At 40.2% G+C, this 24,737-nt stretch overlaps 1 protein-coding gene across 15 annotated transcripts in view; it reads right to left on the reverse strand.

Annotated features, from left to right (window-relative positions):
• Positions 1-24,439, reverse strand: part of RUFY3 (RUN and FYVE domain containing 3) — a 71,361-nt gene extending 46,922 nt beyond the window's left edge. For 3 of the 15 annotated variants that reach the window (XM_026003511.2, XM_026003510.2, XM_026003514.2), the window contains exon 1: positions 10,838-12,289. In XM_026003511.2, coding sequence (XP_025859296.1) covers positions 10,838-11,015 — 178 coding nt within the window. In that variant the 5' untranslated portion in view covers positions 11,016-12,289. Of the gene's footprint in view, positions 1-10,837; positions 12,538-23,185; positions 23,651-24,063 lie in introns of those variants that run through there. The other 12 variants (XM_072748821.1, XM_072748820.1, XR_011999866.1 and 9 more) reach the window with 11 other exon arrangements.
• Positions 24,440-24,737: the final 298 nt, after the last annotated feature.

Genomic DNA, 24,737 nt, shown 5'->3' on the forward strand with positions numbered 1-24,737 from the left:
GTATCTCTTCATCTGGTTATTACTTTAATAAACTGGCAAACTTACATTTTTCCTTAAGTTCTGTAAATTATTCTAGCAAATAACTGAATCTACGGGGAAAGAGCTCATGGGAACCTCTGATTTGTAGCCAACTTGGATAAAAATTGTGGGTAACCTGTGATTAGTATTTGGAGGAGAGGCAGTTTTGTAGGGCTGAGCCTTTAACTTTGGGTGACACTATCTCCAGGTGGATAGAGTCAGAGCTGAGAAACTGTAGGATACGTAGCTGGTGTCACAAAACTGCTTGGTGTTCAACCCGCCCCCCACCCCCACACACCCACTTGGTGACCAGAAGTGTTAGAAGTAAAATGTTCTGTGTGAAAGGAGAAAGATACAAGAGAAATACAGGCTTTCCTAATACAGTTATTAACATCCAAGCCATTGAATATTTAGTATGTATACTAAGCAAAGGATTTTACTAAGGCAGTAAGTATAGTTTATACAGAAGTCACGAAAAGGAAACATCCAGACACTGTCCTTGAGAACTAGGTAACTGTGGCACAAGGTAAAAAGGAATTGGTATTAGAGAGATAAGAGAAGATGAAATAGATTCCTAAGTCAGGTGAGCAGCTATGGGACACTGGAAGGCTAGGGAGGCCACGGGCTGATAGGGACTGAGGGGATGAAGAAAGGGAGCCTCCCCACATCAGTAGACCCTCTGCCACCTTGCCTGGGCAGAAATAATCATGAGGTTTCTGATACCTTCAACTGGGAAGCTTGCTGCCCACAGGACTAGACACTATAGAATTCTCAAATGAAATCTAGTCCACATCCTGCATTTTACAGCTGTAGGAGAAAGAAAAGAGAAATCTCAGCAGCCTCTTCATCCCAGAAAACAAACTCCAGTAACCACAGAAAACCATGAAATTTCTCATTGCACATTTAACAGTAAAACTCATTTTCTTCTACTTAGGATATTGTCATTAGCTTAAAGGAAATAAACCAGGTAAAATACAATCATGCAGCTCTAAATCAACTGTTTTAAAAAAATATCACAATTGTCTTAAAAAAAAAAACCACAACTGTTTCCTTTGGAAAGTCCAGATTTTAGTACTGTGAGAAACCACAACCAACTGCAGTAGCGGAAGACAAAACTAAATTGCAAAGTAGCAGCCAATATGAAAGTTCATGACATACCATACTGTTAAAAATTTTTTTAATGCTTATGGCAGCTTGGAAATGTGTCTAAAAAACTAAAATATTTTACTATTTGACCCAGAAACTCCACGTTTAAAAAAGAAAATTGATAAAGTGTTCAAATTATAAACCTAACGATGTTTATAATTGTCAGTGGTGGCCAGATTTAGAAACAACCTAAAAGTCTGTAACAAGGAAGTCAAAGAAATTATGGCATATCCAAAAAAGGTGATACCGGTTTCTATTTACTGATGTGGAAGGATACTGCAGAGGAAAAAAGGCGGGTCACACACCACAGGAATGGTATGATTTTTACATGTAAAAAACTGTGAGTGAAACTCTACATATATTTATTTAAAAAGAGAATCTGGTTCCTAAATATTATCTGTGGTTATCAATAGGTGCTTGAACTTTAGGTGAGTTCTACTATTTTGTGTTTGATATTCTTCCATAGTCTGTACTCTTACAATGTGAATATACCATTTATATAAGTAGAAAAGGTTAGGAGAAATGACCTTCTGGCACTGAAAGCTGATAACCCAAAAAAGTTACTGTAAACTCCGTTAAGAAAAGCACAAATGAGCAGCACCTGGGTCGCTCAGCCGTTGAGCGGTAGAGCTCATGATCCCAGGATCCTAGGATCAGGTCCTGCATCAGGCTCCCCGCATGGAGCCTGCTTCTCCCTCTGTCCATGTCTCTGCCCCTCTCTTTGTGTCTCTAATGAATAAATAAATAAAATCTTAAAAAAAAAAAAAAAAAAAAAAAGAAAGGCACAAATGAAAGGTTAAGAAAAAGCTCTGTTCTAAGAAAGGTCCAGAAAGGTTCACCAGGAGGGAGGAAAGACAGTAAATCTCCGTGGTTAAGAACAGTAGCTAAGGTGGACACCAGGGGCTTGGGAAGGGAGTGGAATGAGGAGGAGAAAGCCGACTTTAGGAGAGCGCTCCAGTCAGCTGAGAGGCCTCATGTGGCTCCGGCTGTGTTCTCTCCCAGACAGGATTTTATAAACGTTGGGCAAAACTTACCTCAAAAGGGTGACTAGCCAAGCTATTCCACAGCAGAGCAACAAGAAGGGATGAACTTTGTCCAGGGCACTTTGCCCAGTAGGCTTCGGAGGTGGTGGTGAAAGCTACCACCCCCACACTTCCAGAAGTTCACACACTGCCTTGTGCCTTGTGCACACGTAATCACAACTTGGGGAACCCGACAATGTACCTCTGAGGCTATCCTGGCTGGTGGTAGCAAATGTTCCCATAATCCCACCATGGGCAGATGACAAAAGGAGGGGTGCCATACTGAAAGCAGAGAATAGTGACAGAATTCTGGGAAAACCAGGATCCAAACAATGCAGGTGTTATTTTCTGAACACTTCTGAAAGGAATAAATCAGATGCTGTATGGAATACACCCAGTCAGACCCTGCCCTGTGGTCACCCTTGTGCACTGCATCCAGCTTTCAGACAGCTCTGAAAACCAAGTGTGCCAGTAAAGAAGTGCAGGCCTATGACATGGGAAACTCAAAACGTCTACTAGATGTACAAACAAATGATACTGACAGCTAAATTCAAAGCAGCAGCTCTGCTTTTAGGCAACTGTTCCTGTTCATGGATGTGTGAAACTGTTACGGAAAGTACTTAATATGAGTCGGATAACTGCACACCTATAGTCTTCAGAAAGCATTCTGCTTTAAAAAAATAGCAACTTTTCCTGATTATGGTAATATATCCTTTTGTAGAAGATGTGGAAGAAAAGAAGCATTAAGGATATCATAATAACCACCTGTCATTCCACTATCCAGAGGGAGTCACTTTTTATATTTTTGGTACATTTTGTTTTACTTGTGGTGAATGTGTACCCTTAACTTTAGCACAAATTGTGACCACAGTGTATGCAGTTTGGGAGACAGCTTTTAAAAATTACATTCTAAACAATACCTTATGCCATTAAATATTCTCCCACAACATCATTTTTAGTGTCTTTTGTATAGATGTTCTAGAATTTATCGAACCATTTTCCTGTTCGGTTACTGAAGTTGCTTTTTAAGGTTTTTGCTACTATAAATCATAAGACTGTGCCTTGCCTTTATCTCTGATTATTTCCTGAAGATGGCTATCTGGTATAATCACTGCAACTTAATTTCTTGAGGCTCTTGATTCTTAGTGATAACGTGATTTCCAACAAAGCTGTATGAATGTATATGCTTACCAGCAGAGCCCTCGCCCAAGTATTCTTGTACTTTCATCATCACTGAATATTATTCATGGATATGTTAGAAAACAATAATAATCAATCACTATGTTACGCCAAACTTCAATTTTCTAAGTAAGATACAGTGAGTCTGGAATAGGTGATAATTGAGTAAAAATAAATTAAATTAAAAAAACTCAAAAAACATAAATTGTGTATTTTGGAGGGAAGATTTTCCAAGAAAAGGTTACTTTTCTTTCACCACTGACTACTTTCTGGGATTATGAGGTATTACTAAATTCACCCAAAATGTGCTGGATAGCTACTATAAACAGTACACAGTACTATATAAGGCCTTCTGAAGGATGCAAAAGTTTTGCTCCAAAGAACTTTCTACATAATTTCATAAATGAGGAATCATATGAATTAAAATCAATCATTGGAGAATGATTCCAAATGCATTCAACCAAGTGGCACAGAAAGTACCCCAAAATTCAGGAAATGAAGAGTGTTGCACATGCTAGAGGAGGTCTGGTGGATGAAGGAAGTCAAGGGGCCTTCCATTTCCGGATTTGATGCCAGCATGCAGAATCTCAAGAAGGAACAGTGTAACAGCAAGAATCATCAGGATCCTGGTGAAGCGAGAATCAGCCAGCTTGGCTGAAATAGGGAAGGACTGAATAGGAGTTTGAAAAAAACATTAGATAAGTAAAATTACCCAAAGAAGGGCATGAAAATACTTGGCCTTTAAAGACTAAGGTTCAATATTTGAGAAACATTTTAAATTTAGTACATAAAGGTGCTCGCTGCCTGCCGGCCAGGTCAGTTTCAGCAATGTGCCATTTCTGCTATTGGGTAGTATCTGTGCAATTATGTAATATTTTCATATACTTCAAAAAATGAGTGGAAAGAAGAAAATGAAAACAAGTGGATAAAAGCTAAGATCTCCGATTTAACTGATGGCATTCACTGAGCATGCCCTAAATGATGTGCTTTGGCCTCATTTTGATGTTCACCAGACTTAGACTGGCCAATGCTGTGATCAACTGTGTACAAAACCGCTAGAAATAGGTCACCAGAGAAGATGTCCTTTGTTACATGCAGATCTATCATTGAACTTACATTCACTTAGTTTTGGTATAGGAGTGCCCCAAGCAGGTTGAACTGTGGCTGCCTGAGTTTGGATCCTGGCTCTACCACTTACTACCCTCCCAAGTGTCAATTAGTAAAAGGGGGGCGAAAATTGTACTTAGGCTCAAACGGTTACTGTAATGATTAAATGGGATACTATATACATATTACTTAGAGGGAACAGTTCTTGGCACAAAATCATGGCTTGATAAATGATAACATCTCTCATGACAACCCCATCACCCCTTTTTCAGGAGTACTCTAGACATAATAGACAAGGCTGCCTGAAACAGGGCTCTTGTACAAGGACGAAAAGTTTGCTTTCATAAAGATTTCTTCAGCAATTTTATAAAGAATGAATTAGTACAGGGAGAATAATGGGTTTGGGGAAAAGCTGCAAGTAGGTGTAGGAATCTGGATGTGACATAATGAGCTCCTGGTAGTTGTAGAAATGAAAATGAAAGACAAAATTAAGACTTTGTTGTGGAACATAGCACATATATCCCTCTTTTACGCCCTAACACACATAATACTGTTTGCTTATTTAATCATAACAGAAAACTAGAATAGCCAGATGCCTTGTGTGTATATAGGTACTGTGTTAAAAGCAGAAAAAGATCATTTATATCATTCACTCATCATACGATTAACATGTTCACTTATGAAACTAATTGTAGCCTTGACTTTCCATCAGATTCAGTTAGTTTCACATAAGAATTGGGCATTGCATGCTTATAATTTTCTCAGCAAATACATGCTCATCATCAAAAAGATAAGGGAATGATCACATATAAATAAGTGAAAATAGGAAGTCTGATCACAGATCAGCAGGTTACTGGGTTTCAATATTAAGAGTAATAGTTGTTTTAAACTTTTTGCCATTAAGCATGGCTTTTATAAATGGATAATCTCACAATTTTGTTCACTGTTAGGATTTAATAACTTTTCACTGTTTCCCTTCTTCTGATAAAGAATTTTGTTACAAAAGTTCCCAACAGCTCTTATTTAAAAATGAAACTAAAAAAAAATAAATAAAATAAATAAAAAAATAAAATAAAAATAAAAATGAAACTAGCTACAAAATAAATTTGATACTTTTTTATAAAATAAAAGTAATATTTGATTTTTCTATTAATTCAGAGAAATGACTATTATTACTAAGTCTTATTTAGGAGGGCTTTTAAAATTCACATATTGTATAATATATACTCATTTTATTAAAGTATAGTATAGGAGTAAATGCATATACATAATAAACGTATTCACTTTTAAAACACTTAAGATTTTATGGTTAAAAAATTAACATTGTGCACAATCAGAAGAGAAAAAAAGATCTCATCACTACCTCTAACATTTTGTTCTCAATAGAGTATGTGGCTTTATTAATATTTCTGATTAAAAAGGTGAAAATTTACTTGAAAGGAAATTTGGAAAGGGGCTGAAAACATATACCGGCAATCTTTCAGTTCTGGCCCCTTTGGGTCTTTGAAAGTACTGCCTCCTCACCACTTCTACCCCCTAATACCCAAAGCCTCCACTTTATGCCCAGATAACTTTTGTACATATTTTTGGTCTTAGCTAACATTACTTAAATTGGAAATCTTCCCTGGAATAAGATTTCTGACTCTGTACCATTGTACTGCAAAGACTGTCATTTCACTTGCTTGAAATAGCCCACCCTGCACCCTACACTTGTCAATAAGTCCAGAAAATAAAGAAGACTGGATTGCTCACTGTGCTATACCTTAGGACCTATTACAGTATAGGGCATAAATTACAAGTAGGATACTTAAATGTACGTTGAATGAAGGACAAAGGGTCTGTATGATAAAAACTGAGTTTTTAAAGTATTACTTGTTTTCTTTGGGGGTTCTAACGGACATTAAGGATTTTTCTTCCAGAAAAAAAATACACAGATAAAAAATTTTAGGTATGATTTTTAGGATCAAGGACCCAGGTTTAGAAGCCCTGCACTAGACTATATAGTGAACTCATGCTATGAAGTTTCTTGGTAAATAGCCATTTGGCTTCTCTGCCAAAATGCCCTTTGGGACGTGCACTTTTTTTTTTTTTTTTTTTAAAAGATGGGCTTCTTTTTTTTTTTTTTTTTTTTTTAGATTTTATTTATTTATTCATGAGATACACAGAGAGAGAGAGAGAGGCAGAGACACAGGCAGAGGGAGAAGCAGGCTCCATGCAGGGAGCCTGACGTGGGACTTGATCCCCAGACTCCAGGATCACGCCCTGGGCCGGAGGCAGGCGCCAAACTGCTGAGCCACCCAGGGATCCCCATGGGACATGCACTTTTTACATGAAAACATATGCAGTTCTCCAAGCAGAATGGGGTTATAGTAGGGTGCAGTGATATTAATAATTAAAAGTACATTAGTAAATTTCAATGGGGTTATCTCAGCACCAGACACTTCCCAGTCACTGAATAACAAACACTTTCCATTACATCTTTAGGGGATTTTTCTCTACTTATCTTATTAGTAGAGTATTCCCTATTATATCTTGGCAGTAAAGAATTTCCTATTGAATGGAAAAACCTGATCACAAATCTGCACCCATAATCTGCACCTAGATTGTCCTCTGGGAAATGTGAAGGGCTATCAATTTCTTAGTCTCTAAAACTGGACTTTGCATCAAGGGATGTCCAATAAATATTTCTGATCAATAGACAGACCAAAACACATGCTTACGTATATAGCAGTATCATTATTACACTTGCAGATGTTTAATATAAGCTATTTATTTATGCATTAGAGTAAAATGCCAGCTATTCTAATGAACAGTAAAGCAAAACGTAAGTACCAGGGACACTGCAGAGTTATGCAATAGCAGCACGTATGAAGTCCACCATCACATACAGTTCTCTACAGTCACCCAAAAATCAGGGTGTCTGTCCAATATATTACTTCTTCCATAGTCTGTCTCTTATTATCTGTATTTGAAAAGGAAGTTTCCAAAGTCAAAAAAGTAATTTCAAAGCTTACAGCTGTCTTCATAACATGATCGTATATTTTATTGTGTTAAATTACTCATCTGAATCCACTGTCTCTTGATATTGGATTCCCATTCTTTAAAAGGTTAATAGGAAAACAAGTATTCCTCGATAACTGAGCAATATTTTTAGCCAATTATTTTCTTACTTATGGTGGTCCAAGGAAGGACAATGCTAAAACATAAATTTAAGTTAATAATGTTCTACTATAGTTTGTCTGATAAACAACCAGTTTAGACTGCTCCAAAAAGTTAGCTATAAAACCAAAAATATACATTAAATTGGTAATGTATTTAAGAACATGGTGCAGCTCCGTGAATAACTATTATACACACAACTAACGTCTCCAGGGTGCTTTACATCAATTATCTCACTTAATCTTTCTAACCTACAATAAGATAGTTACCACTCCTAACTACCTGCCATCTATCCTCCAGCTCAGCCAGCTGGTAACGTCCCCCTTTCACCCCACGTCTGCCTGATGATCGCTTAGTTATGGTACAGTGTCCAGCCCAGTTTCACTCATAGAACGAAGCCTTTCCTGAACCGTCTCCTCTCACATGGAATCAATCCTAGGCTTCTGTCTTTAGGGGAAATCTACTTACAATCATAGATTTGTAGATTTCCTCCTGGTTTTAAAAAAAGTATACTGAGAAAGAGATCACCTCCTTCACTACCAATAAGCACTGAAACATGAAACAAATGCTCCTATTCCCATCTATTTAAGGGTAAAGGTAGTCAGAAACTCTGGGTCCAGGTCTACACCATGGGCTGCACAGTGAGAGGCAGGAGCTCTATTTTCAGAAAACAAAAGTTGGAAACTGTAAAGCTTCTATTGCTGAGGACACACAAAATCTACCTTATTGTCTTACGGCGGTATATGATGCTTTTTGCCCATTTTCTCTTGTGGGAGTCAGGACGCCTCATTACAGGATTTGTGTGGTCAGATGTCTTTCCCTCTATGAATCAGCCGTAAAGTATAGTATGAATGCTCCTATGTGCCCAGAAACTGGGTGCTCAACACGGTGAGATTCATATTATCACTGACCTGGTGATCACTACTCAAAGGCTGAGAGCTAAATTACACCTAACAATTATCACTTGGTATTAATATTAAAGCAGACACTTCCTGAGTCCAAATGACTGTTCAGACATCTTGATTCAGCCAGCGGAATAAGGAAATAAAAGCCCTATAAAAGTACTGCCTTGTTTCCTAGATTGCTAAATCTATAGAAGCCTTCCTGGGCCTAGACTTTTATTATTTCCATTTCTAATCATTTGAAATTATCATTTCTCTTGGCTGATTTAAGGCAAAATTCCAAAATTCAGTGACAGCATTTTTCTATTTTCCTCTACATCCTTTTACAATTGATTCTAAGGTGTTGGGAACTTCCTATTTGTCTACTTTCCTTAATCAAAGGACGTGCCACTTAAGAGTTTAGGTTGTAGCCCTTGTACATTTTCCATCATAGATTGTCCCATGAAGGATTCGTACAGCACCACTACAAATGCTTACATTAACCAAACAGCTCACTTTTGCTCACTCCTTGGAATATTAAGAAACAAATACATATTCAAAGTACTAAAATTATTAAAAATTCTTTTTGAGACATTGATACACTGGATTTTATAATTAAGGGAGTACTGTGTTAGTTTCAATATGGATGAGAATATTTTTGAAAACAAAATATGCAAATGAGATGTTCACTAAAAGACTTCTTGGTAGCCTTTTCAAAATGTATTTTTCTTCCCTAGAGCTTCTCAAACCTTCGGAGGCTGTTTTATTTTATTTTATTTTTTTTTTAATTAAAAAAAAATTTTTTTTTTTTTAAATTTATTTATGATAGTCACACAGAGAGAGAGAGGCAGAGACACAGGCAGAGGGAGAAGCAGGCTCCATGCACTGGGAGCCCGATGTGGGATTTGATCCTGGGTCTCCAGGATTGCGCCCTGGGCCAAAGGCAGGCGCCAAACCGCTGCGCCACCCAGGGATCCCTCGGAGGCTGTTTTAAACAGTACTGGCATTCTATGGAATTCCAGCTGATGTCTTCCACCCTTGTGCACATTCTTATTCTGAGACTCAGAGCCAAAGGAAGCTGTCCAACTGACAAACCAATTGTTAAAAGATGCAAAGAGTCTTAAAAACTACTTAAATATTACCCTTAAAGATACACCCGTAATGACTACTTTGTGTTCTGTGCCACTAATCCTCTCTAAAACTTTCTCAAGGCCAACCCCAATTGGGAAAATAAAATCCTTTTCAGAATAAAGGGTAAGATCTGAGTCACGGTAAGATTGCAATACAAGGTCAAGGGCAAGGAATCACTTCTCCCTAACCCAATCTGCTATGTGGAATTTACCTTATGCCCTCTATTCTGCAGATATGCCTAAATACCAGGCAGATGTTTATGAAGAATTTCTCCTCATTTGTGAGCATTTGTCTTCATTACTTTAAAGTAAGAGAATAAATACCAGCCAAGAGGCTACTACATAAAAAACAAAAATATCTACATCTATGCAAATTCTCTATTCTCTTCCTTATGGCATTAAGAGAACTAAGGGGTACAAGCTGAAAACCTCTGATAATTTAGAAAAGGTTCTGGGAGAAAGTCACAAGTTAAGCGACCACAATGGTCTCAAAAGTACTGACAGTGGAAATTTCAAATGGGTCATCACTGTTACCACAAATAACTTATAAAGAGCAATGGTCAATAGATCCCATGGGTTGGGGTTACCTTATTAATCATGTTTAGCCTTTTCAAAGCATTATCCTTTTTTAAGTGTCCATATTCATTCATAGTCACTGAAAATAAAACTGCTTTCTCATCTATAGTCCACATTAGAAAAAGATAGTATTTGTCCAAATATTTTCTAGATATCTAGCATGTTTAACATTATACTCTGATGCCCTCTGGTAAAACACTGAGTGTTACAACTATGTCATGTACAATCTTACAGTCATGCTGTCTTAATCTACTCTATTAAGGATTACTGCATTTTCTATAATATTTTAGTATATAATCAATATTAATAGCTTCTTCATGATCAATTAGGGCCAAATGTGGTAAGTGACCTCAAATATTCTCCTTAGAGGCTTAAAGACAAAGAGCTCTAAATAGGCACCAGCATCTTTTGAAAGGATACCTCAGGGGGCAGGGGAAAAAAAATATTTTTTTCCCTCCGTGAAGTAGAGAAGGGGAATTGGGTGGTAGGTAAGGATGAAAGGTTTTCATGGTTGCTAACAGGTTACGGTATGGGTTCTTCCTGCCTCTCCCTGACCCTCCCATCCTACTGTAACAATGAGGATGCTGGTGAGATACTAGTGGACAGGGTCTGACCATACCTTCATGGGTAGGCTCTGGGTCAGGTGTAAGTGAGATGTCATCCAGCTCTCGAAGGCAGAGCCATTCTCCGTCCATAGACACTCGGAATTTGCAAAGGTAGATGGTCTCCATGGCAGCCTGTGTGATCTTGTCAGTAGTGGGGGTTGGCATATCGGTTGGAGGCGTCAGAGCAGACATGATGACTCAGCTGGGACCACAACACACAACACACAACACACACACGCACACACACACACGCGCACACACTTACCCCAACAAAAATAAATAAAACCTCCTGCCCAAAAAACCCCAAATCCAAAGCTCTGGAACAAAGCTCTCAAGGAAAGGGGTGGGGGAGATTAAAACAAAACACGAGGAAAAATACCTTACGGTTTAAGAACCAATGGCTCAAGATAAAAAATTCTATACTATCTTGTCTCATAGACAGTTCCTACCACATAGCAAAATAAGAGGATTCCTGGTTTTCTCCTAGCTTCTCTCCTTTGATCTTCCCTTCCCTACCCCCTCCTTTTTCAGCTGAGCTGTAGGCTTTAAATTCTGCACAGCCGATGCCACCTTCGCTGGCTTTAAAAAACTGGCCTCTGCATGAATAAGTGAAAAATCCTCCTTTGTGCAGGAAAAAATACAAAAAAAAAAACAAAAAAACACACACACAAAAAAACCCCACCCAAAAATAAACCAATATTTTCAATTTAGCTTAAAAAAATCCTGAACTGCAGAAATCACTTCCAGGATCTGCTCAGATGAGCTGGGATGCTGAGTTCTAATAGGATTGGTTGTGCGCAGTAAGCAGGGTGTTGACCAAAATGGCTGACTAATGAACTGAACTGAAAATCCGGGCTCATGTGACCAGCAGCTCCGAACGTAGGGCGAGCAATTCCCAGGATGCTTTATAGATGCTGCTGATGCAGGGAGAGCAATTAGGCTGCTGCTCTCATCCTGTACAACCCACTTCCAGACTGTGCTAGTCAAACTGTGATCAGACATAACACAATGCACATATCCTCATCAATTCCCTCCCTTTGGGATAAAAGGGATGGATAATAGGAGGACAATCAACACTGGGTAATACTCCACAGCAAAGATGATAAAAGAGGCAGATTAATTTAACAAGTACATAATTTACCTCAAATCTTTTATCGTCATACATCTAGCTACTAAAATCCTTTACTCTGCTAAAGGGTGGTGGTGTTTTAAGAAAAAGCTAAAGCAGATTTTCAAGTTAAATATCATACTTTCAGGCATTTAAAATTTCCTTCTCCAAGATACAAAAATCTGACTTTCTAGATTGGACAGAAGTGTAAGAAAAAAACCTCATGTTAAAAAAGCAAAATCTCTTCCAATCAATGGTAATCTCCCCTCTTTTGATGTTGCTGTATATACTAAGTTTCTGCATAAAGTATGTATCATGTTTCTAATCAGAAGATAAAATTGTTATATTTTTAAAAGTCTCTCATCTTAGACTAACATAAGGGCATATTATCATATTCTCTTAAACCGACCAACCTATTCACCCACCCATATACATATCTATATTATCCAGTGAGACATTAATACCTTGGTAGCAAAAAGTTAGGTGTTTGCTTTCTGAGCCACATAAATAACAAGGAGATAAGGCATGATAAAAATATTCTTCGAAAATGTTTTCAACAATTAAAAACATGCGTTCTATTTAAGGATCTGGTTTTAAGGAGAAACCTATAGCTTCGAGAAATATATCAAGATGATTTATTAATATTCGAGGGGTTTCTTATCAGAAGGATACCTTGATTTCTGAGAACTAAGAGAAGAAAATTCTCCTTGAATATTATAATTGTATTTTATATATAATATATTTAAATATAATATTAAAATTTCATAAATGCTTTGTCCTAATTTGAGATTGAGCTCACAGAAAAAAGGCTAAGAACCAGACTCTGTAGGTAAACAGGCATTTCTCATACTGTTAGAGGGAAAGCAAACTGGCACAATGTCAAAATGCATATATGTATATGATTATCTACAATTAGGAAGAAAATCAGCAAGTTACTAAGGAAAACAAAATATCCCAGGTTTATTCATTTCTATTTAAGTCTCTGTCACCATTATCCTACATCGGGACCCAGAGTTACTCATTTATTCATTTACTCATTCAGTAAATATTCACTAAGAGTATTCTAACATGCCAGGTAGCAATGCAGGCACTGGGCAGGGAGCAGTAAGAAAAGATCACCTTCTCAAATGAAGTAGTGCTTATGTATCCAGATACTGAACACAAAATTTCACTTAACACATTCACATTTAATTACAGGTTGATTCCTTTCTAGCCATACACATTTCTGTCTTACACGTTAAAATTTAAAGGGAATAGTTCATAGCTTCACTTTAAGCTATGCAATACTTCAAAACCTAGTAAGCAGTCATTAAAACCTTTAAATTAAACTTACTGAATAGTTCCTAGAATCACAATGCCAAAGAGCCCTGCCGATCTGTCCATATGACACCAAGATATTCTTAAAATATAGAATGGTGAGAACAAAAAGAGATCTGAATGCTTTGGGATTCCCTAGGTCCATCAATACCTGAATGGAGCCTGTCACAAACCATGACAATCTTTTTACCAACAAACCAAGAAGCATTTACTAACCCTGAACAGATATGGACTGATTACCACACACTGGCCTAACGAGAACATCTAGGTCAATAAACGAAGAAACTTGGTTAACATTCCTTGCAAAGGTCCTTCTCTCCAGGGAGAAGACACCAGGAAAGAAGCCCAAAGCCAGAGAAAAAACCTTTCTGCATTAGCTATCCTTTAGTTTCCCTTATCTATCAGTTTGAGGCAGTATTAGCAGTCATTTCAGAAATAAGAACTGTGGGAGAGCAGGAAAACCTGTATTTCCACTCTTTACGGCATACTTTCTTGCAGGTAAACACCCTTGAGTCTTCAGCATGAACAGTTACTCATTGTTCACAAGCAATGAATTTATATGAAAACAGACATTATTTGTAGACTAATAAAAATAATTCTAAACATTGTTTAGTGCTGCTTTTACATTTGGGTCTTAACTAGGCAAACATATTAGCTTAGAATGTAAAGGTAACATTAAGACATCAGTGAGACAAACTTTTCTTTTTTTTTTTTTTTTTTTTTTAAACTTTTCTTATTTAATCTTACCTGCGCATAAAGGCACCTATTTGTAAGGTAGTTGTGAGGAGGACTGAGGTATATAGTCTATGGCCCTAAAACAGAGCTAACAGGCTTAAGTGAAATTCAAATCCAAGGTGATGATCTGAATAATACTATGTTCTAGCTGCTTACACAGCTCAAATTTTCCACATTGTAATTGATTCAAAGCAAATGAGATTCACATGTCGAAGTCAGAAGTCACATTCTTTTTAAAGAATATTTACTCAGCTACTATTATAAGACAAAGACTGATTTGTCATGCTCAATGTCCCTGTTATACAATATGGAAAAATAATTAAGGTAGCTATCATTTTTTGAGTCTCTATTTTCCTTTAGGTGCTTTATAAATACTGTATCATATCCTCACAAGAATACTGTTTGCAGATATTGGTATCTCCTCTTTATATATCAAGAAACCAAAGCTGGGCCAAGTAACTGACCCAAGATCACATGAGTAGCAAGCAGCATATCTAGGATTCCAAGATTTGCCTTTTGGAGGGGGAAGGGCAGAGATAGGGGAAAGAGAAATCAAGCAGGCTGCATGCTCAGCACTGAGCCCGACATAGGGCTTGATCTCAACCCACAACCCTAAGATTGTGACCTGAGCTGAAATCAAGGGTTGGATGCTTAACTGACTGAACCATCCAGGCACCCCCAAGATCTGTTTTAATGCCCCCAAACCAAAGTCCATGTTTTCCTTCATACGTTGAAATGTCAGCATTCCAACCCAAGGCTTAAATTTTACTTAGGGAAAGTAAAAACAAAACAAAAAGCAAAAACAAAATAATACAGGCAACATCCCCCTAAAATTCCCAAATAAAAATTTCAACAAATCTAAGATTTGGGGAAGAGGACATCTTTATTAGCTTTCACACTCTACAAACCATATATTCCACTTACTCTTCTACACACAGGTCAGGTTTATAATGGTCATTTTCTGAGAAACTGAGAACCCAGCATAGATCTTTCCTGCTGTGTGCTGAAACCAAATTTTTCCTGAAGGATATACTATTTACTATACCTCCACTCAGGAAAGACCTGGAAATAACCATCCTACCAAGTTCCCTCCTCATCCACTAACTTAGTTGGGCATATTAAGAATACTTGATACGTTCAGAAAAAATAAATGAAGGGGGGAATTATTTTCTAAAATGGCTTATTCCAGAACTTCTTCAAATAGCTAAGTTAACTTCAGTGTTTAATTTTTATTCTTAAAAAAATATAACCAACAACCATGAAACCACTGCCCAACTGGTGAACAACTTAAATTTTGTTTTCCTTATGAATTCCTGCCTCCCGTAATGAGGCAATTACTTTTGAATTTTGTGTAAATCATTACTTTGCTTTAAAAATATTATGAATACATGGATACTTAAACAATGTATTTAGCTTCATCTTCTTTCAACTTTACAGAAAGGGTTTTATGCTTTATGAAAGCCTTTCACTCAACATTACATTTTTAAAGATTCATCCACATTGTAGTGTGCAGCTATAGTTTATCCTTTTGGCTGCTATATTATGTGTTAATATTTTATTGTATATATAAACAACTTTCTGACCCATTTTCATGCTGGTGAGCATATATGGGTTATTTCTACTTTTTTTGTTTCCAATGATGTTATTTAGATACTTTTCAGAAGTAGATTTCTTTTAGATATGCCACTTCTGTTTTTTTTTTAAGATTTTATTTGTTTATCTGAGACAGAGACAGAGCACAAGCGAGGGGAGGGGCAAAGGGAGAGGGAGAGGGAGAAGCAGACTTCTCACTGAGCAGGAAGTCAGACAAAGGACTGGATCCCAGGACCCTTGAGATCATTACCCGAGCCGAAGGCAGACACTTAGCTGACTGAGCCATCCAGGGACCCTAGGTATGCCGTTTCTTAACAGGTCTGAAGGTAAGAAACCATTTCACTTACTTCTTTTATAGGCAGTTGTCTAGTCCTATTATCTAGTTTCTATTCTGCACATAATGGTGCTTTTTAAAATTTATCAATTTGTGCAACAAGATCAGTTTGTAAAGCTCACAAGTTCTACTTCCCAAGGATTCCTGATTACAGTTCTACAATTACGAAGAAAAATCTCACCCCCATACCCCCCTCATTTTACTAGTTGCCATTAGCATTGAAGGGTTTCTTTGATAAATCACCATCATGATGACATTGGTGGAAGGTCCAGATGTTTCTGCTAAATTATAGGATTTTTTTTTCTGAGAGAGAGATTGAGAGAGAGAAAGAGAGTGTCTTAATTAGGCTCTATGCCCCGCGGGAGCTTGACAACACAGGACTCCATCTCATGACCCTGAGATCATGGCTTGAAATGAAATCAAGAGTCTGAGGCTTAACCAACTGGGGCCACACAAGGGCCCCTAAAATATAAGATTATTCAGTTGAATGATCATGATTTTTTCACATGCTCCAGTTCTTTCCACTACCCTCCGTCTCACTTCCTTCCCTCTCTCAGACAAAAATCTATTATGTCCACCACTGATGCCGAGATTTCTACAATTTTAGGTTTACATTTGACTCAGTATTAGTTTGTAGATATTAATAGTATCTACATAGTATCTACAGCATTAACTTTGTAGATAGTAAGTACTATAAAATTATACCTGAGAAGTTGAGTTATCATTATTTTGTTAGAAACACCACCAGAAGTATTATAATGCATAATCTTTTCACTTGTTAAAATTAATCTACATAAGACTAGAGCTAACTCCTACCTTAATGACAAAACCTGATTTCACCAAGTGGCAGTAGGCAATGATTTACAGATGTAAAGCTGCCAGCAACTTAATAGATGATCTTGGGAAATTTATCGGGCTCTTGTCCTAATTTACTCAGTTATAAAATAAAACTAAATAACTAACTTCACAAAGATCACGGGCTCCTTGAGAATTTGCCTGCTTTGCGCACTTTTACACATCTGCTTATAATAGTACCTACCAAATATCAGAGTCTCAATAGATACTTGGTATAGATATGTGACTCCAAAGCACTCTACATTCTTGCAATGGTGTATTTTCCACCTTCCTGCTTTACCTTAACCATGTAAACCCCCAACTTTTACCAAATCAAGCTGTATTTATGCCCTAACAAACAAGTCATTCTAACACAGGCTTTATTCATTTGTACAAAACAAATTCATTCATTTAAGATGCACAAGGCACCTACTATGTGTTAGTCACTCGAGACATGAAGAACAAGGTAACAGACAAACAGGCAATTATAGGTGTTTAAGAAATTCCTAGGACCTGTCACACAGATGGCTATTCAGTGTTGTTTACATATGTAACTATTTTCTCTATCAAATTGGTGACTTATGAATTTCACATTCATTTATTCATTTTGCAATAGGGCTTTGCTGAGTAGAATGAGGAACTGGAGGGTTGCTGCTGTCTGAAAAGGAGCCTTTAATTTAGGATGGGATTGCAGTAATGGGAGATGATGAAGGAGGCTGAGAGCATGTGGACTCTTAGGGTCAGAATACCCACCGTGAATCCCAGATCCACCACTTAGAAGCTGAGTAACCTTGGCAAATTACTTGTTTCTGTGCCTGTTTCTTCAATGATGAATGGGGATATAGTATTAACTTCTTCAGAGTTAAAGGAAGTAATGTAAATAAAATGCTCAGCACAGCACTTTGTACTAAGTAAGCAGTCAGTAAATACTAGCCATTATCATGGCCACATTGACAATTTTGTGTGTGTGTGTGTGGGGGGAACCACCATACCATCACCACTTGAAATGTAAGTCAGGAAGGATGAAAGCTCACCAGACTAAGGTAAAGGAAAGGAAAAAGAAAATGTGACCAAAGGGCATGCTGGGGCATCTCTCAGGCCTTCAGGAAGGAAGAAGAGATGGGTCAGAATTTTACCAAGCATTCGTATCAGGCAACCAGATTTCTTAAGTTCATAAAAATGGCAGAGGAAACAGATGTATATGTCACTGGAGAGTCCCTAAACCGATTTAGTTAGAAGAATCATAATAGAGTTAGAAGAATAATATTCTAAAAGGCAACATGCTCCAACAACTTCTGCTTTCTACACGCCTCTTGCTGTCAATCTGACAGTATCTCTTCTATGTTTCATAGGGTTGCAAACTTTCCCACCTCTGTCTCCCACCCCCGTGCCACTCCCTTTGACACTTGCTGCTTGTCAAGTCTACCTGGCATGGAGCAACTAGAGAACCAGTCAGTAACTAAGAAGGGCCCTGCCAACAGAGATGATCCCACTCTGGCCAGCGCCCCGCGACTGATGTTCTAGGAAGACTGAATCTTTCACAATTATTCAGATGCAGCTAGAGGAGAGTGAGAAGCATACTGATACTTTCTCAAGTACTACTGCTTTTAAAACCCTGAAAGCATTTCCTTTCAAACCATGCTTATGAGATGTTCCTGACTTCCCAAAATAAATGTTATAGCTCATAGTTGAGCCACTTTACAACAATAGGAAGAAGTTTCCATGCTAATAAGGTTTAGGTGGAAATATAATAGTTGTGATTGCCTGCAAAATTCATTAAAATGGGATTCTTTAGGGTGCCTGGCTGGCTCAGCCGGTAGAACATGCAATTCTCTATCTCAGAGTTTTGAGTTCAAGCCCCATGATGGGTGTAGGGCTTACTTAAAAAAAGGGGGGATTCTTTTACTCATGATGGTTACACATTACCTCTGTACTATCATAGAGAGGCAGCATGTCTTTTAGGCAACTCTTTTTAATTATTTAAGGAATTTTCAAAAATACGAGACAACAAGGAAATACCATTATTTCATCCAGTTGTTACACTCCATCCTCCTCCTCCCAGACTTTTTACTATCTATAACCTATAAAAATATGTTCTTTTAATTTCTTTGTAAGATTATACCTTTTGAACACAGATTTCTGTTAAAAGTCAAAAGAGGAAAAAGACATAAGACAGACTAAGTCACGTGGATATATTTTGAAGCTAATACTAGTCTTTTAGCCCAAAAAGTTGCTTTCTTTGACACCTTTCCTCTGTTCTCTCTCAACGAATTTTACTGCCTTCCACTCAAATCTACTCAAGGCCTTGGTGAGGGAGCAAACGGTGCTTAAGAACATGAACTATGGTATCACACAATACAGGAATATGAATTCAATTCATTCTCTGACCTTTATTTTTAAAATTGTATTATATATGAATATTGAATCATTATGTGGTTGGCACACAAAACTAATACAATGTTGTATGCCAATTATACTTCACAAAAAATAAACAAAACACCTCTGGAGACAAGGCCAGAAATCTGTGCTAGTACAACGTCCAGGTGATTCTGATATGTGCTAAAATTTGAGATAAAAACTAACCTAAAACCACAGAATCTGACTCCAGAATGTAAACGTCTAAATCCAACGTTACCTTATCGGAATTTTTGTATTTTATAATAATTTAGATAAATTACTTAGAGATACTGAATCAAGTAATCTGATGAAAAACATGTTGTATCCCTCTACTTATATGAACTCTATATGGACTACTTTTCTTTCCTATTTTTTTCTTTTCAGTTTCCATTGTTATAATACTTTTATGTATTGGCACTTCTACCTATTGGAAATTTTAAGAAATAAAAAACCGGTATCGATACGTGTGAACTTTTTAGCTCTCTGCATGGCACATAAAAATATTCTATAAATGGCAGCCACTAAGTACCACTATTATCTTACTATTCACATTCTTTATTTAGAATTGTTTGGGTTACAGAACTGTAATAAAACTTCTTCCATCCAATGGAGAGCCTTTTTGGACCCTCTAGTATCCAGAATGAAGTGAAGATCAGAAATAAGAAAAAAGAAAACTGTATAAAGAATCAATCTATGATTATCAAGAGGGGAGCCGTGAAAACAAAGTCTTGAAGATTACATCTGATATTCTGAAATCATTGCTTTGTCAATCAGCGCATGCTCTGACTTTTTGATAATGCCAGGCCAGAAGAGCAAGTAAAGCAAAAGAGGAGACAGAAGAGAAGGGGGGATGTTGACTGGGAAGACGAGTTCTGATAGTTGAGGCAGCAATGGTGACAGAAGCCAGCTGGGGAAGGGGAAGCAGCGGTACACAGGTTACTCTAGCCACAGGACACAGGAAATAGGGGTGTGACCCAGCTCCCCACATCCCAGCTCAGGTCCCCACACCTGCAGCGGTATGTGGAAGGGAACCACCTGCGTACTCATTCTTGAGTTCTAAACTCCAGTTCTCTGGTAGGCACTAACTTACAATTAAACACTATCTGAAAATGTGATATTCCTGAAGGCTTTTTTTTCTTTTTTTATGGGTGTTTAAACCTGCTGTTTGACAAAATAGCATTTAATGGATCAGATAGTGATTCTTAACACAGTTTTTTTTTCTTTCTTTCAGTTAAAGCATTCTTAACACAGTTAGAAAAGAGCTGAAGGCTTGTAAATTACAGCATTGTAAATTGAGACATTGCTCTACATCAATTATACCAAAAAGCTGTCTTTAAAAAAGTCACAACCCCAGCTGCTATTCTAAAATCTACTAGTATAAAGATGAATGGTCAAAATATTGGGGTTCTGATAGTTCAATCCTATCCTCGGTACCTCTTAGTTTTGAGCAGATGCGTCTATATTTAGAAAAGAAAGTATTTTTGTGTTTTCTTAATGTGCATTCAACCCGGTATAATGTTTTCTGGAATACTAGTAGATGATGAAAAAAGAAGAAAGACAAAAACCAGAAATGTCTGTGGAAGAGAAATTATGATCAATGAATATATACATATACACATAATATATACACACGCACATGTACATCTACATATTTTTTATATTGTGTGTATGTGTATAAACTAGACATAAACCTATTTTTCTTCCCTTACTCTTGCGTTTATACATAAACGAGAAAGGTCGCGTCCCAAATAAGGGACTCTTAAAGTGCATCCGTGAGAAAGTACATATGTAAATGTCTCCAGAAGCCTCATTCTCTCTGCATTTTCCATGGCTCAACCAAAGTATTCACTGTTAGGTATACTCAACTTCAAATAGGTGGTCATAGTTAATGCTGTCAGTTCTTTCCACTTTTCTCTTCTATTCTCCTAGCCTCCCCGCTCCCCACCATCTAAAAAACAGCACATACAAATACAGAAAGCTGCTTCTTTGTTGAGTGGGACTTTTTTTTTTTCGTATACTGCTGTAATTTGAAGAGAAAAGACAAGGGCAGACATGTGGGTTACTTGCATGTCATTGCCATAAACATCAAGGTTTGCTCTAGCTCTGAGAGTTGGAAGAAGAAATGAGCAACTGTCAATTGAAGTTGATAACTATGCACATAGCAGGAGTGCCTCTTCCCTCCAACACCAAGAAGCCATCTCTTATTCATCTTATCCATCCACGAGAAGACTTTTACTTACTGTTAGGATGGAAAAGAAAAGCATTAAAAGTATTGCACCAGGGCATCAAAGTAGCTCTTTCATATACAGTTTATGAGAAGTTGGTATGGAATGTCATACACCATGGGGGAAAAGGCCTCAAGAAATATGAATATATGCATGTCTGTGAATACATGCAGAAGTTCTGGAAGAAAACTCACTAAACTCAAAAGTGGTAACCTCTGAAAAGAAATGAGGGAGGGAGTGTCCCCCTTAAGAGGAAAGTTCACTTTGTACTCAGTGTACTGGTATCATAAACATTTAAACAATGAGAAGATTCATGTGTTACTTGTTATTTTATAAATCAAATATTTTTGAAAAGGCATGGATGTTTAAAAGTCAGAAGCCTAAAAATTTAGCAGATTAGCACTCGAAGGAAGACTCAGAAAGGGACATGATCCAACAAAGCACAACAGAAGCCTTCCTTCATACTGTTTTGCCCATGCTGAGTAATTTAAGGGCATTAGATCTAGCAAGCTTTTGCACTGAAACAGTACACATCATGGACCCTGAAAAGTTTAGGCTACATCCCCTGCACACATTTTTGCTATTCTTTATCAGTGTCATTCAAAACAAAGCCTCTGAACTCAAAGGTAAATGTTAATTTTTAAGATCCCTGAATACAGTCAAGATTTCTGGAATAAAAAGATGCCTTAATATACAATACCTCAAAATTATTATACATTATGCACTTTTGGCAAATACATTAGGAAGAGTTAAAAATCGGGTGTTGAGGAGGCAAATATTCACTGGGTGTTGACGTTGAATCCAAGTACTGTCCTGGTAACTGAAATGAGAAATTTTGTAAAAACGGTTTTGTCTAAGGTTGTTGACTTAACAGCCAGAAGACTCAGAGTTCTGATATCCAAGTACAACATAGGAAGTAATACTGCATTGACTCTGCAGGGCAGCCACAAAGAAATGTTGTAATGAATATACAAGTATCCCTTTTTTCCAAGCACGTGTATGTTCTAAAGTACATATAACAAGGTAAAAATAAAAACTCAAAACAAGAACTACTTTAATTATCCACTACTACTGTAAGGTATAGACTAAAAAGAGATCACAGGTACTATGAAACCTTAGCTTTAAGTTTTCCTTTCCTGATCTTGAACATGCTTAGGCCCTAATTTTCTAACAATACTCAAAAAATAATAATAATAAAAAAAAAGCAGCCAACCTTTACTAGGGGGAAGAGTCAAATGAACTAAATTGAGGCAATCCCAACAAGTGACGCCAGACAACAGTTGAACATTTCTTGTCAAATTTTGTAGCACAACTGTTAGGGTTATAAAAAAACAGAATGGAGTGTCTTCACTCTATAGTGATGTGGCTAATAGGCAGATTGCACAGAAATAAAATTTTAAGGAGAAACAATGAGGCTGTGCTTAAAGAACAAACTAGAAAGCAGTTTCCTTAGAAAACTGAAAGTGATGTGAATATTCTTATCTCTAACTCCTCTAGTTAAAGGACTGATCTCTACCTTGACTAGACACTCCCACCTGGAGATCAGAACAGACCACTCCCAACACATAAACTATGGTTTCGGCCCAGACTGTTAGTGGTCAGTGTTGGGGCCTCTTTCTAGGTAACAGGGAAAAGGTGACCCTGGACTGAATCCAGTGGCCCCTAAGCAAGGAAAACCGTGCGACCAGTTTCCAGGGTCTCAAGGCTGGTGTCTGCAAGGAGAGCCCGTGCTGGGTAGGGATGGAGTCTGGGTCAACTTCCTTCTCTAAGGCTGTTCCTTGGGGCACATCACTCAGTAATGCTGATCCCTTCGCTTTACCTGAAAACGTGGCATCACACCTGTGCCACAGGGAAGTGAGGATCGAGCCTGATAATCGCAGCCCGGGCGCCCAGAGGATGCTCCACTAGTGTCAGTCTTCCCACAGGGGACGGATGGGAGGGGGCAGAAGGGCAAGGCCGAGCTCTTGGTTGCGCAGAGCAGGCAGGCACGGGGTCTGGTCTGGTGATGGAAGAGACCCCTACAGCTCTGCCTGCTGCAAGGGGATCCCCTCATCGCCCCACCAGGTTCCGTCCCCTTGTCGGGGCTCTGGGCAGCATCGTGGGGGCAGTGCATAGCCCTGCCCGCGCCTCGGGTCACATTCCCGTGCTCGGAGACCCCGTCCTGTTACCGCCGGTTTCACGCTGCTCCGGGCCCGGCTCGCGCAGGTGCCGGCGAACCTGGGCCGCCCCCGGGCACCAGGTGGGGCCCGCGGCCTCCCGAGGCGCCGCCGCGGCCGCTCTGCCAGGTGGGGGCCTCCCGGGACCCGCCCTCCCGCCGCGCGCCCCGCCCCGCCCCTCGCGCCCGGCCCCGACTCCGCCGCGCGGCATCTCCGGGCGCGGCGTGGACGCTCGGGAGCGGCCCGCGGTGCCCCGGGGCGGCCACACCTGCTCGGCGGCCCCGGGCGCCGCCCCCTCGTCGGCGCCTCCGGGAAGGCTCCCGGCCCGGGGTCCGGAGTCCGGGGCCGGCGAGCACGTGGGAGGCCGGCGGGGACGAGCGCCCGGCCCCGGAGCCCGAGCCGGAGCCCGAGCCGAGGGGAGGCCGGCGGAGCCCGCGCGCGGCCTGGGCAGACGCGGGGGTCCACGGTCCGGCGCCCCCGCCCGCCCCGCCCGCCCCGCCTCCCCGCCCCGCCCGGCCGGGCCCGTCCCGCCGCCACTCACGGTGCTTGCCGCCGCCGCCGCCGCCGCCGCCGCCCGGGTAGCTCAGCAGCAGGAAGGGCAGCGGGGAGCCCGGCGACGGCGGGGTCCTCCAGGCGCGCTGCGGCGGCGGGCGGGCCACGAAGCCGGCGCCTCCATCGCCCGGGTACAGCAGGAAGAAGGGGGCGGCCGCCGGCGAGCCGGGCTCCGACCGCGCCGCCTCGCCCTCCGCGCCCGCGGCCCCGGCGGCAGCGCCGCGCGGCTCCCCCGGCAGCTGCTGCGCGCCCCCGGCCGGCTCCGCGCCGCAACTTTCCGCGCCGGCGGCGGGCGGCGGCGAGGGCTCAGCCATGCTCGCGCCTTGCGCTGGCTCCGGGGCCGGGCGGGGGAGCAGAGGGGCCGCCGCGGCCGGTCCGCGCCGCCGCCGCCCCTCCCCGTGGCCGCGGGCGGGCGTCTGGGCGCCGCCGCGCCGTCCCCAGCCCGCCCCGCCGGGGCCCGAGCCAGCGGGAGCCCCGCCCCGCCCGACGGCGCGGCCTCGCGGCCCCTCCCCCCGCCCGGCCGCCGCGGCCTCGCGGCCCCTCCCCCCCGGCCCCTCCCGCGGCCTCGCGGCCCCTCCCCTCCCCGGCCCCTCCCCCCCCGGCAGCCCCTCCCCTCCCCGGCCTCCCGCGCTCCGCCTCCTTCCCGGGCCCTCCCTCCCGAGC

Source organism: Vulpes vulpes, chromosome 2 (assembly GCF_048418805.1).
Source record: "Vulpes vulpes isolate BD-2025 chromosome 2, VulVul3, whole genome shotgun sequence".
In the NCBI taxonomy this organism is placed as follows: Eukaryota; Metazoa; Chordata; class Mammalia; order Carnivora; family Canidae; genus Vulpes; species Vulpes vulpes.